Source organism: Anolis carolinensis, chromosome 3, assembly GCF_035594765.1.
Source record: "Anolis carolinensis isolate JA03-04 chromosome 3, rAnoCar3.1.pri, whole genome shotgun sequence".
In the NCBI taxonomy this organism is placed as follows: Eukaryota; Metazoa; Chordata; class Lepidosauria; order Squamata; family Dactyloidae; genus Anolis; species Anolis carolinensis.
In genome coordinates this window covers 117,727,062-117,746,012 of record NC_085843.1, presented here as the reverse complement: position 1 = coordinate 117,746,012, position 18,951 = coordinate 117,727,062, and the positions used below count along the sequence as shown (strand labels likewise).

The following is an 18,951-nucleotide window of genomic DNA, read 5'->3' as shown; positions in this document are numbered from 1 at the left end:
TGCCATCCCCTTTGATGCCCGTTTGCTCTGAGTCCCCTTCCACACAGCTGTAGAAAATCCACATTGAATTATATGGCAGTGTGGACTTAGATAACCCAGTTCAAAGCAGATATTGTAGATGATCTGCCTTGATATTCTGGGTTATATGGCGGTGTAGAAGGGTCCTCAGATTCTAATCAGCTATAATGTAGAAGTATTTTATAATATAATTCAACCATGTTATATACTTTGTCTAATAATTTAATTATTTTGTTTAAACACAAAAATAAGGCCAGATATCTGACTTGGGTTTATGAAAAGGATTTTAGGAGCCCTCAGTGGTGCAGCGGATTAAACCGCTGAGCTGCTGAACTTGCTGACTGAAAGGTCAACGGTTTGAATCCGGGGAGCGGGAGCTCCAGCTTCTGCCAACCTAGCAGTTCGAAAACATGCAAATGGAAGTAGATCAATAGGTACTGCTCCGGCGGGAAGGTAATGGCGCTCCAAGCAGTCATGCTGACCACATTACCTTGGAGGTGTCTACTGACAACGCCGGCTCTTCGACTTAGAAATGGAGATGAGCACTAAACCCCAGAGTCGGACACAACTAGACTTAATGTCAGGGGAAAACCTTTACTTTTACCTTAATCAATTTAACCCAAGACCTTCTTAATGGAGTGGAAATCAGGACATCATAACATTCCAAAAGCTGAAAATAGCCTTTAACTAATGATGAAAATAATGATGATCATGTCAGCATGTATGAATTCTCCAGTAAGAAGCACAACCAGGTTGTCAAAATTAGACATATGATTCATCCACGTACACCAGTGTTAAATGTTTCAAATTTTTGGGCTAACTCATATTGTTTTCTTTCAAGAACATTGCTTAGGCCCCTTCTACACTGCTATATAATCCAGATTATCAAAGCAGATAATGGAGATTATTTGCTTTGAATTGGATTATATGTGTCTTCACTGCCATATAATCCAGTTCAAAGCAGATAATCTGGATTTTATATGGCAGTGTAGAAGGGGCCTTAGAAGACAAAGCCAGGTTATACATAATGTATGCAGGATTCAAAAGGACAAGTAAAATAAATCAAGATATTTTAAAAAAATCCTAATGAGAATAAAAACTATTTGGCTTTTGCCTAAAATGGCATATAATAAAGGATAATAGCTTGCAATGCTTGGAATGTCCATTAGATTTTTATGGGAAAAAGTCACTGAACTGCATACTTTGCTGGCCAAGTTTAAAATGTGTGTTTGTCTTTTGAGTAAAATATTTTATGTTTTATAATACTTTTATTTCATTAAAATACATTTTATTTAAGGCATGCACATGTCTTTACTTCATAAGCTGTGAAACATTTTTCATGCACTACTAGAGAACTTAATTTCCTGTCAAATTTGTCTGACGGAGCTTGGCCAAGAAAGGTTTATATTTACTGGAACTGACGAACAGCAGGGTTTTTTTTTCATTGTAGCATAAAGTTATCCACACAAATTTTCCAATCACACATTCCCCAACACAATATTATTTTGCTAGGGATTCAAAGTTTTGAACACTGATAATAATAGTCAATAATTGATTTCATATGTGCAATATAAAACACAATTTTTTTGCATAGCTTTGATGCCAACCAACGTGCCTTCTCACTTTTTGAACTCTGCATTAAAGATAATTGAATCCAAACATACTAATCTGTCTTTAAGGTCACAGTTCAAAATATCTGGCCACATGAGAAAGCATGCATGGTTTTGCGGTTCCCTTGAGGAATTCAGCGCTTGGGTTTAAAACACTGAAAGTGATGTTTTAAACTCAAGGTAACAAACCTAATGACATTTGTAATGCTTTAGACTTTACAACAAAAAAAGCACAAACAAGGCTAGTGGAATAGATAACTTCATTTCAAAGATCCCTCTCTACTGGTACAATAAGAAGGCATAAATGCTAAGAAGGCATCAATCTACATTGAGTCTTGGGTATATATTGGGTATCTAGATTTCTCATCTGCAACCTCACAACCTGCCTGCCATAGATGTGGGTGAAATGTCGGGAGAGAATGCTTCTGGAACATGGCCATACAGCCCGGAAAACACACAACAACCCTTTGAAAAAGTTGCTTTCTTTGTAAATCACATTATAACCATGCTGGCTTGGGGATTCTGGGACTTATCGACCTCATATGTACGTAACTGTTAAAAGCTCTGGCCAGAATTCTGAATGGGAGTTACGTATGCCTTTGGAAATGGACTATGTGGTCAGTTTCATAGCATTTGTATCCAGTAGAGGGCTGCAGCTGAATTACAGTAGAGTCTCACTTATCCAACATAACGGGCCGGCAGAACGTTGGATAAGCGAATATGTTGGATAATAAGGAGAGATTAAGGAAAAGCCTATTAAACACCAAATTAGGTTATGATTTTACAAATTAAGCACCAAAACATCATGTTATACAACAAATTTGATAGAAAAAGTAGTTCAATACACAGTAATGCTATGTAGTAATTACTGTATTTACGAATTTAGCACCAAAATATCACGATGTATTGAAAACATTGACTACAAAAATGCATTGGATAATCCAGAACTTTGGATAAGCGAATGTTGGATAAGTGAGACTCTACTGTACTACATAGCAACGCTGGCAAAATGCCCAGTCAACAGTCTGCACGAATGCTCATAGTTGCCGGTGTTCCGATCTGCATCTTCACCATTCACTAACAGGAATGGTGCATAGCTAAGTCTACGTAGACTTAGCTACATAGCTAAGTCTACGTAAAGTCACCATGTTATGTCAAAGTTGTTACAGAATAATCCCAACTTACTGGGTAGGCTTCTGGGAAAACAAAATAGGAGGGGAAAGGTTATCTAAGCTTTTTATAAGAAGGCTAACAATAATAAATAAATCTAAGGTGGCATTTTTAAGAGTCTCATTGGAACGTCCCCACAACTAATGATTTCCTTTCTGACAAAACTGTAGTGGATTTCAGTGTTAATTCTTCCACTCTGATGCTCAAATCAAAGCTGGCAAATCTCTAGGCTGGGCAATAACCATGTGCCAAAATTCATATTTCACAGCTTGGTATCATAAATTTACAAACCAGTAGCTGAGTTGACATTTCAATTGTAAAGTTAGCTTTTAAACAGCAGCTGAATAACTGCCCCGCCAATGCACAAATGTGTCAACTCATAGCAGAAATTTTATAAGGAAATCAGGAAAATGTATGACTAATTTTATTTTTACGATTACAGGTGCAGGTATTACTTCTGGTGTATCAGTCAGTTTCTCAAGTACTTCTGGAACAAGTACTCAATCTCCTTTCCGGCATATACACAAAGGTAAGAAAAGTAACCTCAGATTTCATTTTTCTATTTAGCAAACTGCAGTAGCTAAATTAACATTTGGCCTTTGGCATGCAGCTCAAGAGGAGAGACAGAATGAAGCCCTAATGAAAAACTGGCAAATCTGACTCAGGGAACCAAAGTTAGCTTGCTCCCTCTAATGACAGTGAAAATTGAGTCTTACGTATGAGCCATTTTTAAAAAGTTTTAAGAGTGGTTTTTAAAAAAGATTTTTGAGCTTAAAAGGATACATTTTTCTATTTAGAATGCATTTTTTATTTTCTCATATATGAGGAATCTTCAAAAAAAACACCTCTTCAGCAGCCAGGGCATTTTGGTTCTGTGGTTAATTTTGCAAAATGAAATATACTCATTTAGATTAGAAGTTAATATGAGTCTTTGATCATCAGTGTGGATTATTTGGAGTATAGGAATTTAGTACATTACAACTATTGGAGCAGCTACCAGTATATATGTGTGTGCTAAAATAGGTTACAATTTCACAGCACAAATTGCCAAAAGTTTTTTAGTTGTTGGCCCCAAAACTTGATGTATGGAAAGCAGGATTTATTGACTCTGTGTTCCCAATTGAAGCCCTGTGTAGCTATTGTTTTTAAGGAGTCATTGGTATATATTGAGCACCTATGCAATTTCATAGATAAAATGGGGTGCATGCAGCCATTAAATAGTGGTCATGATGGCACAAATTATGAATGAGGAATAGCACACAACTCAGAGATGCTGCAGCAGTTTACCCTTCCCTGATTCTATAGGGAAGTGCAAGATTCTGGCCTATTACTGAATTCATAGAGTGTAAACTACTATTGCATTGAGAATTCAGTTTGTAGAAACTGAAGAAAATGGAGAACAAAGGGGGAGCTGGGAGGAGGAGAAGGAGAGAGAAACTTGGATTTTTAAAAAACTGGATGCTCCATGCAGTCATGCCAGCCATATGACCTTGGAGGTGTCTATGGACAACGGCGGCTCTTTGTCTTAGAAATTGAAATGAGCACCAACCCCCAGAGCCCAACACAACTAGACTTAATGTCAAGGGGAAATCTTTACTTACCTACAGACGACAAAGGATTAACTGGAACTGTCTCAATACAAATGGAAAACTGTTTCTAATTTTGCAAGTGAAGACATGATCACTAGAAATTCTTCATGTATGTATATTGCAGGGGTCCCCAAACCTTTTAAACAGGGGCCAGTTCACAGTCTCTCGGTTTCATGCATTTGGGATGAAACCTTCCACAGACTAAAGGCTATTTCATCAGACAAACCTGCCTATATCCTATGCAATTGTGCACCAAACAAAATATGTTAATCAAAGTGCCACAAAAAAATCTATAAAGGTGCCCCAAGAGTCTCTAATCTAATTCAATAGGTAAAAGCTCATATGGCAGATAATTTAAAATTAAAATTGAATTGCTTCCTTGGTCCTAACGATTTCTCATTATCCTTGCAGATCTGACTGGACAAGGCCATCTTGCTACAGCTCTCATAATTGCTATGTCAACTATATTCATCATGGCTATTGCTATCGTCCTGATCATCATGTTCTACATTGTCAAAACAAAAACATCAGCACAAGGTAACTTGGAGCTAGGAAAGATGTTTCCAGCCCTGAGGCGCTAGGCTTCAATTGCTGTTGAGGGAGGATATTAACAAGAGGCATGTTTTTCTATTCCAGCATGCTGCACCAGCCATCCTGTGAAGACTGTGGAAGCCCCAGCCATTATGCAGGAAGAAAAGAAAGAAGTACAAGGTTTGAAATGTTCTATCATTTCTGAGTTTTACACCCTGAATCTCACAGGGATTATGTTGCCCTTGTGCAATGTCCCATGCAGAGCCATTCTTTTAACTGCTTGGTTTCAAATTCCATTTAGTAGAAGAATAATTGGAAAGGCATCAAGGCAATCAAGAATCAAATTGAATAGAGCCCCCCTTCCCCAAATAACACTTAAAATCACATTTTGTTGAAACAATCACCCAGAAATTCTAACAAACCAATTGTGGAGTTTGTTTCCAAAAGGTACCAAATCCATCTGAACAAATTTTACAGGAATCGAAAACAACCTGCTGAGGATATGGATTCTTTTGCTATAAAATGCAATTTCCAAGCCTTGCATGAAAGTATCCTGAAATAATTTAATAGTGTTGAACTATACATAGTATTCTACCCCTAACCAACAATGTGCTGCCACCTGTAACTCATTTTTCAAAAAAAATTGGATTTGGTATCTTTGGGGGGGGGGGGGCCCTCCACAATTGTATCTACAATGTTAGGATGTTTTGGAGAGGCTTGTGGTTTTTATCTTTTCAATGTGTTTGTTTGTTTTTGCAGAAAATGTAGTTATTTTCTCAGAGAAAGATGAGTTTGGAAAATTAACAGCAACTCCTGCAAAAGTGGTCAAGAGGTAGGTAATAGAAAAACATGCTGGCAGTGCGGGTGAATGTAATTTGATTACAGAAATTGTGAAGAAATTTGTGTTACCCAATCCTGAACTCTGAATTAGGTATCATTTAGTTTAGTCCCATTTAGTTCAGAGTCTCTGAAATAGGTGTGCTATTGTGGACTTATTTATCTTAAGGGCTAAATGTAATTAATCCTAAAACAACTGAGGGCTTTATCACAGCATCCTGCCATTCCGCTACAGCTGTATTAATGTAGGGTTAGACATAAATACCAGGTTGAACATTCAATATCATACCTGTCTTCAGGAGTGCAATTATGTGGCTTTGCCATTTTGTGGACTTCTAATCATACTTCCACACACCCTCATTACCCTGATGGTCCAGCTGTTTGCTTGTTTTCCTGCCTCGTGCAATGAAGTCCTTAGAGTTAGCAGAGCTTTCTTAGAAAGAAAAGGTCTTAAACTCCTATTCTTGAATGCTTTAAAATTAAAATTGCAACCTACTCATGCTCACATGCAGGCAGCAATATGCTGAATATGAGTTTCTCTAAATTAATTTCAACTGAAGATGCCAAATCATGTGTGCAAAGGAATATAAATTCTGTTTAAATAAATGCATCATTCAAAGCATATATTTGATCATATTTATAAAATCCATGTGAACTGAAATATGGATTTGCTAGGACCCATTTAACTGGATAAACCTCAATAATCTCAACAAAACTTTGTTCTCAGTATTTATTTATTTATTTATAGCATTTATATTCCGCCCTTCTCACCCCGAAGGGGACTCAGGGCAGATCACATTACACATTTTTTTTTATTGTGCAAGTTGTTGTCTATTGCTGTGTTTTATACTGCTACTGTTTTTATTCGGGCTTGGCCCCATGTAAGCCGCCCTGAGTCCCCTCCGGGGAGATAGAGGCGGGGTATAAAAATAAAGTTATTATTATTATTATTATATAGGCAAACATTCAATGCCTTTTAACATAGAACAAAGACAAGACAAACATAGGCTCCGAGCGGGCCTCGAACTCATGACCTCCTGGTCAGAGTGATTCATTGCAGCTGGTTACAGCTGGCTTGCTCTCCAGCCTGCGCCACAGCCCAAGCGCAGTAGAAATTTATGGGATTGTGCTATAAAATGACAAGGAATACTGCTGCAATATTTACTTAAATCTATAACGAAGTAAAAGCCAACTATTGGTGGTCATGCATGAAACTTATCTTTATGTTTTTGACAGTGAAAATGATGCTTCCTCGGAGAATGAGAGACTTTTAAGTCGGAGCATGGACAGTGATGAAGAAGCTGCAATTGACAAACAAGGAACACCAGATCTGTGCTTGTTATCTCTAGTCCATCTGGCTCGAGATAAATCTTCTACAAACAACAAATCTACTGGTGTAAGTCTCTTTGGATATATGTTTTAAAATGGTGCCAGATAGAGTGATTAACTTCTCTTTTGAAGGATATTGGAGGGAAGAATACAGTACATAAAATAATCACTGGTCCCAGCACGCATCTACACTGTACAATTAATGCAATTTGACTTCACTTTACCTGCTGTGGCCCAATGGTATGGAACCTCTAAGTGAGGCACCAGCACTCCTTGGCAGAGAAGGTTAAAAACTTTGTAAAACTACAGTGTCCATGACATGTAAATTCCATTTAAGATATGTGCCTGCTGTGCCCTTGTTGGTATGAGCTCAAAACACCAAAAGAACCACAATAAATTATTTTAGACAATGAAGGAAAATTAAAACGTAATGAGTTTGACAGTAGATTGAAAATGAAAGTAGGCAAGGCTGAGAAAACCTGCTTTATTCCAGAATTTGTATGAGCTGAATAGATGAAGTTTGAAGCGGAGCCAAAATAATAAAAGCACATATTAACACAATTGGATGCAGATATGAAAGAATTCTGAACCAGGGGAAAAATAACAATAAAATGAGCACAGTTAGTTTTACTTAAAGCCATCATATTGACTGAGAAAAAGAAATCTTCATAGAAACATCGTGGTTGTCCTTTGCTATGCCTCTGTATATATGCCCAAAATAAGAACAAAACAAATGTCTCTGAACTATATATATATATATGTATGTAGAGGTTGATGGATCTAAAGACACATTGGGATCTCTGCTTTTAAAACAGGATTTTTCTGCCCTACCATAATTTACAGGCCAGTAAAAACCATATTTTGGTGAGGCCATTGGGGGCTACTGATGGCAAAGCCCCTCAATAAGTCCTGATTGTGTCACAGGGCCATGCAGTGAGGTCCCCAGCTTCTATGGCAGCATTCACTCATCTCACCTAAACAGTTTTTTAAATAAATGTAAAGAAAATCAAAAGAAAAGCAAAAAACAAAACGGAAATTGGCACAGTGAGCGAGCAGAGTTATATCACCTGCCCAAAAGTCCATCTTCGCATAGCCAAGGTATTGCAACTGTGTGAAACCAGTGGTTATGCAATCTTGCCCATCACCTTGGCAGTGTAGCTGCTATTTCGCATCACAGAAATGCCGTGGAGTGACCTTAGTAGAATCCTAGGAGGAGCACCTTGTGTGCTTACAAGTTTGTTCCACTCATGAAGATTCTGCTCCAGAAAATGGTATGCTGCAATATCAATATGCAGTTACTTTTACATTAACTTTTTCTACATAATCTATTCTCCTCCTGCTTACAATGTAAAGAAAAAAATTAAGTAGGACCTTCAAGTCTTGCCTTGAGCTCTCTGAATAATTATATTCAGCCACTTTTTCATATTTCAATAGGCATTGCTTGCACTTCAATAACAACAAACCTGTCTCCACAACTACAAAAGCTAAACACTGCTTTAAAAGAACCTCCACATCAAAGATTCACAGCATAGTACATTTTGCATTTCATACCAAATTAATTTCTTTCTTCCATCCTAGTTGAAGAATACACAAAACACACTGTCTCTATTTTTCCCTTCACACACTTCCAAAGAAGTTCTGAAAGTCCACGCTTTAATAATAAATGTTTTTATCTTTTATTTTCTTCAGATACAAAGCCGGAGGAAAAAGATTCTTGATCTGTATGCTAATGTATGCAGTGTTGCAGAAGGTAGGTGAAAATATGTATCAACTGAAAATATTACTCTATTCATCTCATTACCTGTTTTCTTAAATAATAACCTGCTGATACCACTCAATCAATGGATTATTGATAAAGCCAGTTCAAAGGGGAAGAAGTTTTTTTTAACGTTTTGGCATAGTTTACATATTTTGGGAACATAGCTAGAAAGACACTTTGGTTGTGTAAACCTGTCATTGTTGGTGACATCTGCAGGGTAAGTCCAGTCTACATCTGCATGGGCCTATTTTTATCATTGGTGGTTCCCAAACTTTTTTTGACCAGGGACCACTTTGACCAGGGACCACTCTCCAACATTAGTACCAAAAGGTTTATGAATCAGTTTTTGGTCAACATGAATTTGGTTTGGTTATTTTGGGTGCTGATTCAGAAAATTGCATTGGATAGACCACATCAACTCTAGTTTCTGATACAGAACACATGCCATCCAGTAATTGTCATCTGCTCACCCACAGAAAACCATATTTAATAATCTAGACCTGATTTTTCTCACGTCTCACAGATTTTTCTCACATGTCTCACATGTTTTAGGTCTCCCAGCCCACCAGTGGGCCACGACCCACAGGTTGGGAACCACTGTTGTAGAAGCTCAAATTCTCTTTTTACCTCATGTAATCAACAAACCTCCCCAGAAACCTATCCTTTACATGCTGAATTTCTCAAGATGTCAATTTATTAGTTTGTTTCTATGTAGTTTGGAGGATCAGGTGACAGAGAAGCATGCAGTTATGAATCTGCAGCAAGATGCAGAATGACAATGGGATTCTCCAGGATCTCTTTGCTGGGCATCAAGCTACAGGCACATAGCCAGGTGATTCTCTGCTGCAGCCCCATCTCTCTCCATGGGCAATAAATGGTCATGTTGGGGCATTTAGCATGTAATAGGGTTTCTTTTGGAAGGGGTTAAATAGGAGGCAGGGCGTAGTTCAGTTCGACAGAATTTTTATGCCTCATTTCCTGATGGAATACCTTGGCTATATATTTTCACCTGTCAAAATTGCTATGCTGTCTTAATAACCTTTTGACGCATTTGAGAAATGCTCTCTCTCAGGGCGTGATTTGTTGTTAGTCTCAAATAAGATGGGGAGAGCTAGGCCTCACTAGGAATGTCACCCTTTACCTGAGATATGTGTTGCCCCTGAGGAGAAAATAATGATTAATTTAAAAAGAAAGATTCTTTTAGATGCTTGTGAATGGCTACTCCAAGCCTTTACTGGAGAGGGAGCTTGTATCTCTCCCCCTGGGCAAAAGCCTCCAATTAAATGTTCTTGCCTCATATGATGGCTTGCTGTAAACTTACACCAGTAGTAAAAATGACATGAAGATGAGGAAAGAAGGAAGCAAGTTGAGGATGAGAGAGATAATGGATCAACAGCCCTTTGCTTTAGATAAAACAAATATGTTTGGAAAGAAAGAATGTTTTGGCTTTACCAAGCAGAACATTGTAACCAAGCAACAATATATTGTTATTTTCATCGCAAGAAAAGCAAAAAAAAAAAAAAAAAAAAAAGATAAAAAATATATTAGAAAAATATTCAACGTAGGGTTAAATTCAGTGTTTATCCCAAGTATAGTAGACCCACTGAGTAGAGACATTGTACTTGTTGGTTAGTTACTATTTACATGAGCCACATTGATTTTGATAGATCTACTCAGCAATTGACTAAACATTGGTGGGAATCATGGAGCCCTCCAGATGTTTCTTGACTGCCAGCAGAGAGACAATATATTCCGTGGCAAGGAATGCAGGCAGATTACTCCAACATCTGAATTGCTACTTAATTCTCATCTTTACCCCAGATTTAAATGTACAGGTATTACCCTTTAGAAGCAAAATGTGTGGATTTACCTTGGTGTTAATCTTGTTTCAAACTTTCATTCTAGGTCTCAGTCCCACAGAGCTGCCTTTTGATTGTCTGGAGAAGACCAGCAGGATGCTCAGCTCTACATACAACACTGAAAAAGCTATTGTGAAGACTTGGCGTCACCTTGCTGAAAGCTTTGGACTGAAGCGTGATGAAATTGGGGGCATGACAGATGGCATGCAGCTCTTTGATCGCATCAGCACAGCAGGCTACAGTATCCCAGAACTCTTAACAAAACTAGTGCAAATTGAGCGGTTGGATGCTGTGGAGTCTCTCTGCGCAGATATTTTGGAGTGGGCACAAGTGATGCCCAAACCTGAACCAGTGGTGGCTTCGTGACATGCATTGCTCTGATGTACATTTCCAAAGAATTTGTATGGCTTCCAAGAGCAAGGGGACCCAGAATAGGGCAGGATCTTGGAAGCAAAGATGCCCTTCAGACATCAATAGCATTTGATGTACTTCCGAGAATTAAGTGCTTGAAGGTTTGCCATGGTTGTCATTAGAGACAAATGCAAGCGACTCAACCAGTAGACTTCTTGGATGAGAACAACTAGGACAAGTGGATTGAGAAAAGATGTTAAGGATCATTTCCTATTCAGTTTACAAGTATACAGATCAATCTATCCATATCATGGCTTGTTTTGAAGAAATGTGACTGTCTTGTTGTGGCTTGATCTATTCCAGTCTGCAACTGTTAGTCAATGCTTTTAGATATAACATGGATACACATAGGAATGCAATTTCTGTTTCTGTATTTAACAGCATATCAATTTCTTCTCGTCACTTTTTAAACAAAAACAACAAATACTTGGAAACTATATTTACTTATATGGACTGGACTGTAAGCCTGTATCTCCAGTTATCAGGTCATGAACATTCATGGCATGTGTGGTCCACACAGACATTTCAGAACTATTTGTTATACATATATACTAATGGAAATATGTGCTAATTATAATGTTACCAGAATATATCTATGAATATGAGCAATGCCTTAAGAAAAAAACTTTTATGGTCATCTTTTATACATCAATAACCATAAGATATCTGGGGATATTATACTATCCAAAATAGGTCACTAGAGATTAGTTGATAAAGCATCTATAACTGATATTTACAGTTTTCAGGTTTGAATGTAGTAAACTCAATTAACAATGGAAAATAGTTAAAAATATTACTATGCTGGACTGAACTATTATGATGTCAACTTCATTTGTGATCTACTTTAACCAAAGTAATAGTTTCCATGGGCAACTCTAAGAAGAACTGTTAATGAGGCGATTAGTACCAATGGAGTAGCCTAGTTCACTTGTAATGACACACCAAATAGCCAATAGGCTTTAAACTCTCTTTTCTCTTTAAAGTCTTAGGCTTTAAACTCTCTTTTCTCCTCCTTCTGTCCCATGCATGAGGAGAGTGAAATCTACCTTTGAAGAAATCACAACTTAACTGTACTTTAATTTTACTTTGATCAATTAACAAGCAAGGTGAGGACTTCTATTAATTGTATGTGCCTTCAATTAACTTCAATTCACAATTTATGGCCACTCCATGCATCGTGTACCATTTTCTTAGGCAAGTAATACTGAGAGTTGGTTTTGACAGTTTCTTCCTCTGAAATGAAGTCCACATCACCTAGTATTATTTGTCAGCCTTGCATCCAAGTATTAACCAAGATTAGACAGGACTAGGGTGTTCAGGCCCCAATTACCCACTATTAAAATAAGGTAGTTTCCTGAGTTAAGACATAACAGGAAGCTACACTTTGTTGAAAAGCAAATGTATTTTATTCTTCCTTCAATGATAACTTTTTAGTGGAACATAATCCATTCTACTGTTGTCACAGTACCCATCAGTATTGACCCTGAGAAAGAGGACAGGAGGTGCCATGTCTGCTCTTCTCTGAGTTTGAATACTTTGTAGTTTGACCAATGGAACTATGTGTCATTACTCATGCACTGAAGAGAAGATCTATTGGGCCTTATGCAAATACGTTCCCATGTAAACCATGTGCCTGTGATATGATAATTTATGCTCTTGATTTTTAAATTACAAAAAGAAAAAGGATAAGCACCCTATATTTTAAGCAGGAAGCTCTTGTGAAATCATAATTACTAGTATATCGGCCAATGAATAGCTTAATAACCAAGCTGCTTAATTTATTATTCGGTTCGTCACAAAGTGCCAGGTTGACAGTTCTCAGAAGTTATTATTATTAAAAGAAACTTCACAACTTAAAAAGCAATAATATTTTAATTACATGTTGCATGACTGAGCAAATGATAACTCATATTCTTGAAGATAATAAAAAGGCCTACCCCCTACTTGCTCAGCCCTGAAGAAATGAGAATTTAAAAAGTCACCACTTTAATAGGGTCAATGTCATGAATATTTAATATTGTCTTTCAGTGCGTCTGTGTGGTACAGTTTGTTTGTGAGCTCTTGTATTCTAAGCTTAAAGTATATATAGCTGTGTTTGAAATCTGAAAAAGGTACATTTGATTGCAGTTCAGTTTCTTTCCAGTGCCATTTACAGTATCCTAAATAAATGGAAGAACTATAGGCTCACCCTTTGGATTAACAGCTGAAACCATGCCCTCTGATCCTATGTGCAGGTTTAGTATTCATTTGTATGTGGAACACTGTGTTGAACGGAAACAGCTCCTCCTTGTGTGGAGAAAAAAATAATATCTAGCAATACTGAAGCTACCACACAGGTTTGGATTAGAAAAGCCCCAATTCAGAAATGTCTGATGCAGAGGTAGGTTATGCCATAGATGCTCCACCTAGTGATCTGAGGTCTTCCTTCTAATTTTATAATTATTCACATGAAAAATACAGTCAGTGATGGAAATATAGCACATTAATGCTGTGCACAGTCTTGAACATCAGGGTTGCTGACTTCTATTGGTTGGGGAAATCCACAAGCACAGATTGCTTTCTGCTGGCAGAACATAACTGTGGGATTATAATGAAATGTTCAGTAATTTCAGTCTTTCCATTTTGCACAGTTGCATCAATTGTAGACAGAATTTTTCACCCCCATGCTTGTATCCTATTTACACATTAGTCTACCTTAAATGTCTATCATTTAGTTCAGTGATCCATCCAAAGCTTGGAATATAAGTTTCTTAAAGAAACTAACTTTTAGTGATTCATTACTATTTTAAAGGTAACTTGCTGGCATTACTTCTGGTTTGCCTTTATAAAAGAGTAGCTCGTTAAGTTGCTGAGTACTTACTTTTCATTATTATTTTTAAAATACACTCAATTTTTTAAAAAATCTTCAAATTCATTCTAATATAATGGTTCATGAATAACGAGTAAACTTTACTCATGTCAAAGAAGAAAATTTGTTGTCTTCCTTTTAAAAAAATATATTATTTCCAAGTTTTGTTCTATACAGTTTAAGGGGCAAAATATGCAGCAACTATTTCTATTCAACGGCAACGTCAGGACTTTGACGTGAATAGTACCAATGTGAAGACTGTACTATTTATATGTTATTTTGTTTAGCTTATAGATATGCATTTTAAAGGCAAAAAGCAAGACTAGGTCTTCATTTCTTGCCAGCTGTACTTCTGTTGTTACAATTCTGTGTAATTCTGTATATATAACTTATTATTATTGTACATTATGAACAAATAAATAAGCTAATATGATAAAGCATGGTTTTCGTTTTTAAATCTGTCGTTCAGTTTATAATTTCCATGAAAAAACATGGATTGGAAATCCATTAGTCCCACCACTAAAGTGGCACATTATCTTCTATCTCCTCCCAATGTTTTCTTTCTTGCTGGTATGTGTACACTTAACTAAGTTTATGATTTTGTGTCAGGCCACATTCATAGATGTCCTGGGCTTGGATGAGCCTGACTTAAAACATCAGAGAGCAACACAAGATCCATTCACACAAGACCTCCATTTTGAAATAGCTGCTCCTCACAGTAACATCGAAACTGCTTAAACTGGAAATTCTTCAAAAAAACATTGATGATATGCTTCCTTTGGGAAGCTCTTCCACAATCTTGGACTACTAAAAAAAAAAAAGGCTCTGCTCCTTGCTGAGGATTATTTGGCCATCCCCATTCTGACTTCACAATAGAACAGGATCGTGACATGCTGTTCAGGAAAAAAAGTTCCTTGGGAATGCCAAACTAATTATGTGGCCCTCAGCTTTCTTTTATGTTAAGGTTTAAATCCTGTAGATTTTTCCCATCTGATGTAAGCTGTTCAAGCCACTATTGATCGGTGTATCTATGTCTTTAAAATGTCAATCCTCACACTGAAAAATAGGTCACTGTTTAAAGTTAGCTTGCAGAAGTATGATGCCATCTGTCTGTAACATTTATACCTGTTAGTTTAATACAATACAGTGGTGTTTCATATATCATGTAGAAAAACCATTACATATCTATACCATACACAGAACTTTGATCACAACAGCCATTATGGCCTTTGACAAAATGATTTTGAATCAGAAAAATCAATCTTAAAAATGCCTTCTTGGTGGAGCAACTTCACACATTGACTGGCCAATTCAATAACTGCTGTGATCCAACAAGCCTATGAACCATTTCAGTCTTATATACTGTACTAGCTGTGCCCGGCCACGCGTTGCTGTGGCGAAGTCTGGTGGTATGGGAAATAAAGTATTGAGGAATTGGTGGTAGTTAAGGTCAAGGGTAAAGGTTTTCCCCTGACATTAAGTCCAGTCGTGTCTGACTCTGGAGGTTGGTGCTCATCTCCATTTCTAAGCCGAAGAGCCGGCGTTGTCCGTAGACTCCTCCAAGGTCATGTGGGATGACTACATGGAGCGGCATTACCTTCCCGCGGGAGCAGTACCTATTGATGCACTCACATTTGCATGTTTTCGAACTTCTGGGTTGGCAGAAGCTGGGGCTAACAGTGGGGGCTCTCTCCGCTCCCCCAATTCAAACCTGTGGCCTTTCGGTCCGCAGGTTCAGCAGCTCAGCGCTTTAACACGCTGCGCCATCAGGGGATATTATTTCCTAAATGTTGTGAATATACAATATTTCTAATTGGTTTTTTTTTTGTTTGTTGGAGGCAAGTATGAATGCTGCAATTAGGAAAAATGATTAGGATGTAATGGTCTTGCAGCTTTAAAGCCTGGCTGTTTCCTCCCTGAGTGAATTTTTTGTTGGGAGGTGTTAGCTGGCCCTGATTGTTTCCTGTCTGGAATTCCCTTGTTTTCAGAGTGGTGTTGTTTGCGATATTTTATGTGCTTCTACTGTCTGTGGCCCTGGGAAAACAGAGGATTTTCCAGACTTCGATGATGGGAATACTTTGTTGGGAGGTGTTAGCTGGCCCTGATTGTTTCCTGTCTGGAATTCCCTTGTTTTCAGAGTGGTGTTGTTTGCGATATTTTATGTGCTTCTACTGTCTGTGGCCCTGAGAAAACAGAGGATTTTCCAGACTTTGATGATGGGAATACTTTGTTGGGAGGTGTTAGCTGCCCCTGATTGTTTCCAGTCTGGAATACCCTTGTTTTCAGAGTGATGTTGTTTGCGCTATATTATGTGCTTCTACTGTCTGTGGCCCTGAGAAAACAGGATTTGCCAGACTTTGATGATGCGAATACTTTGTTGGGAGGTGTTAACTGGCCCCGATTGTTTCCTGTGTGGAATTCCCCTGTTTATTTACTGTCCTGGTTTTAGAGATTATATTGTTCTGCATTATTCTATCCCAGTAATTATTTCATATTAAAGAAGAATCTCACTTATCCAACATTCGCTTATACAATGTTCTGGATTATCCAACGCAGTCTGCCTTTTCATAATCAATGTTTTTGTAGTCAGTGTTTTAAATTCATTGTGATATTTTAGTGGTAAATTTGTAAATACAGTACAGTAGAGTCTCACTTTTATCCAACATAAATGGGCCGGCAGAACGTTGGATAAGCGAATATGTTGGATAATGATGAATTAAGGATAACCCTATTAAACATCAAATTAAGTTATGATTTTACAAATTAAGCACCAAAACATCATGCTAGACAACAAATTTGTCAGAAAAAGTAGTTCAGTACACAGTAATGCTATATAGTAATTACTGTATTTATGAATTTAGCACCAAAATATCACGATATATTGAAAGCATTGACTACAAAAATGCGTTGGATAATCCAGAACGTTGGATAAGCGAGTGTTGGATAAGTGAGACTCTACTGTAAATACTACATAGCGCATGGAACTATTTTTTCTGTCAAATTTGTTGTATAATATGATGTTTTGGTGCTTAATTTGTATAACGATTACCTAATTTGATGTTTAATTGGCTTTTCCTGAATCCCTTCTTATTATCCAACATATTCACTTATCCTGCCGGCCTGTTTACGCTGGATAAGTGAGACTCTACTGTATATTGATAATCTTAAATTATCTGCTTAGAACTGGATTATATGAGGCCCCTTCTTCACAGCTGTATAAAATGCACACTGAAATGGATTATATGGCAGTGTGGAGTCAAGATAATCCAGTGCAAAGCAGATAATATAAGATTCTAAATGGGTTATATAGCTGTGTGGAAAGGCCGTGAGTCTACACTGCCATATAATCCAGTGCAAATTAGATAATCTGTGGAAGAAGTCTAAGTGAGGCCTAAATCTGCCTGTCCCCTAACTGAAACCTGGCTGTCCCTTGGTTGCTAGGCAACCAAGTGGGCAGAGATTAGCCCTCTAAACTGGCAGCCATTGGATAAAAAAAATTATTGCTCTCCCTCTAATTGGGACTTTATTTTTCTTTTCTTTTTGTTGTATCAACCTTGAGGCGTGGATGATGGGTTGTGTTGTCAAATTTTGAGGTTGGGGGGCCTGTACTTTTGTTGTTTTGTGAATTGCCGTGATGCCATCACTCTTTTATATATATAGATGAGGGAGAGAGAAGCAGAGATGAAGATGGTTACATTTTTCACCATATACAATATGAAATGGGAGGCATGACATACAGAAGTGACGCCATCCTAAGAAATCCTTCTCCAGTTCTCAGCATGAGGCAGATCTGGGGCCTTATGGGCAGGGCCAAAAAATGAGAAATCTTCATTTTCTATCCTAGAGCTAGTCAAAGGAAAACCACCTCAGTTCTTCTCTGCCTCTCAGCAGAGTCAAACCCCTTTTCCACTGCCCCATATCTCAGGATCTGATCCCACATTATCTGGCAGTGTAGACTCATATAATCCAGTTCAAAGCAGACAATTTGAGATCAGATCCTGGGATATAGGGCAGTGTAGATCCAGCCTCAGAAACCAGAGTAATTCTCTTCTCTCGTCCCTCCTCTTCCTTTATTACATATGGTAGTACACTATATTGCATTGAGGCCTAAATCCTGTAGGTTTGTCCCAGCTAATGTACACCACTGAATCAACTTTTGACTGGTGTATCAACATACAGTAGAGTCTCGCTTATCCAATGTTCTGGATTATCCAACGCATTTTTGTAATCAATGTTTTCAATACATCATGATATTTTGGTGCTAAATTCGTAAATACAGTAATTACTACATAGCATTACTGTGTATTAAACTACTTTTTCTGTCAAATTTGTTGTATAACATGATGTTTTGGTGCTTAATATGTAAAATCATAACCTAATTTAATGTTTAATAGGCTTTTCCTTAATCTCTCCTTATTATCCAACATATTCGCTTATCCAATGTTCTGCCGGCCCGTTTATGTTGGATAAGTGAGACTCTACTGTATAAGTAATCATATCAATTTCGTAGATCTCATCTATTTGGTGCTAACATAGATTCAGTTTTGAGTTCAAGTTACCTATCAAGCTCAGTATTGTCTACTCTGTCTAGTTGTGGTTCTTGAAAATATCAAGCTGGGACTATTTCTTCAACAGCTGGAAATACATGATTGCTAGTCATTCATTTATTTATTGCATTTTCCTTTCCCTGGCTCTTACTTCTTGATGTTTCTTCTATAAGAGCACTTCAGGTCTCTGATATCTGTTTGTCAAAATGTTATTGTCCTCAAGTCTAGGATATTGACAGTGTTACAAAAAACATGCTTGGGCATCTATGTTAATTAAAAGAGGCAACTTGTTTTCTAGGGACTGGAAAGCTTGACTTACACAGACATATACTAGCTATGCCCGGCCAGGCGTTGCTGTGGCGAAGTATGGTGGTATAGGAAATAAAATATTGAGGAATTGGTGGTAGCTAAGGGACATTTTCTTCTATAGTTAGCCCTCGTAC

The 18,951-nt window shown here is 37.6% G+C and overlaps 1 protein-coding gene across 1 annotated transcript in view; it reads left to right on the top strand.

Annotated features, from left to right (window-relative positions):
• edar (ectodysplasin A receptor) overlaps window positions 1-14,398 on the top strand; it is a 67,473-nt gene extending 53,075 nt beyond the window's left edge. The window contains exons 6-12 of the mRNA XM_003218761.4: window positions 3,241-3,327; window positions 4,799-4,924; window positions 5,024-5,098; window positions 5,678-5,750; window positions 6,992-7,151; window positions 8,774-8,834; window positions 10,749-14,398. Coding sequence (XP_003218809.2) covers window positions 3,241-3,327; window positions 4,799-4,924; window positions 5,024-5,098; window positions 5,678-5,750; window positions 6,992-7,151; window positions 8,774-8,834; window positions 10,749-11,068 — 902 coding nt within the window. The 3' untranslated portion in view covers window positions 11,069-14,398. The remainder of the gene's footprint in view (window positions 1-3,240; window positions 3,328-4,798; window positions 4,925-5,023; window positions 5,099-5,677; window positions 5,751-6,991; window positions 7,152-8,773; window positions 8,835-10,748) is intronic.
• Window positions 14,399-18,951: the final 4,553 nt, after the last annotated feature.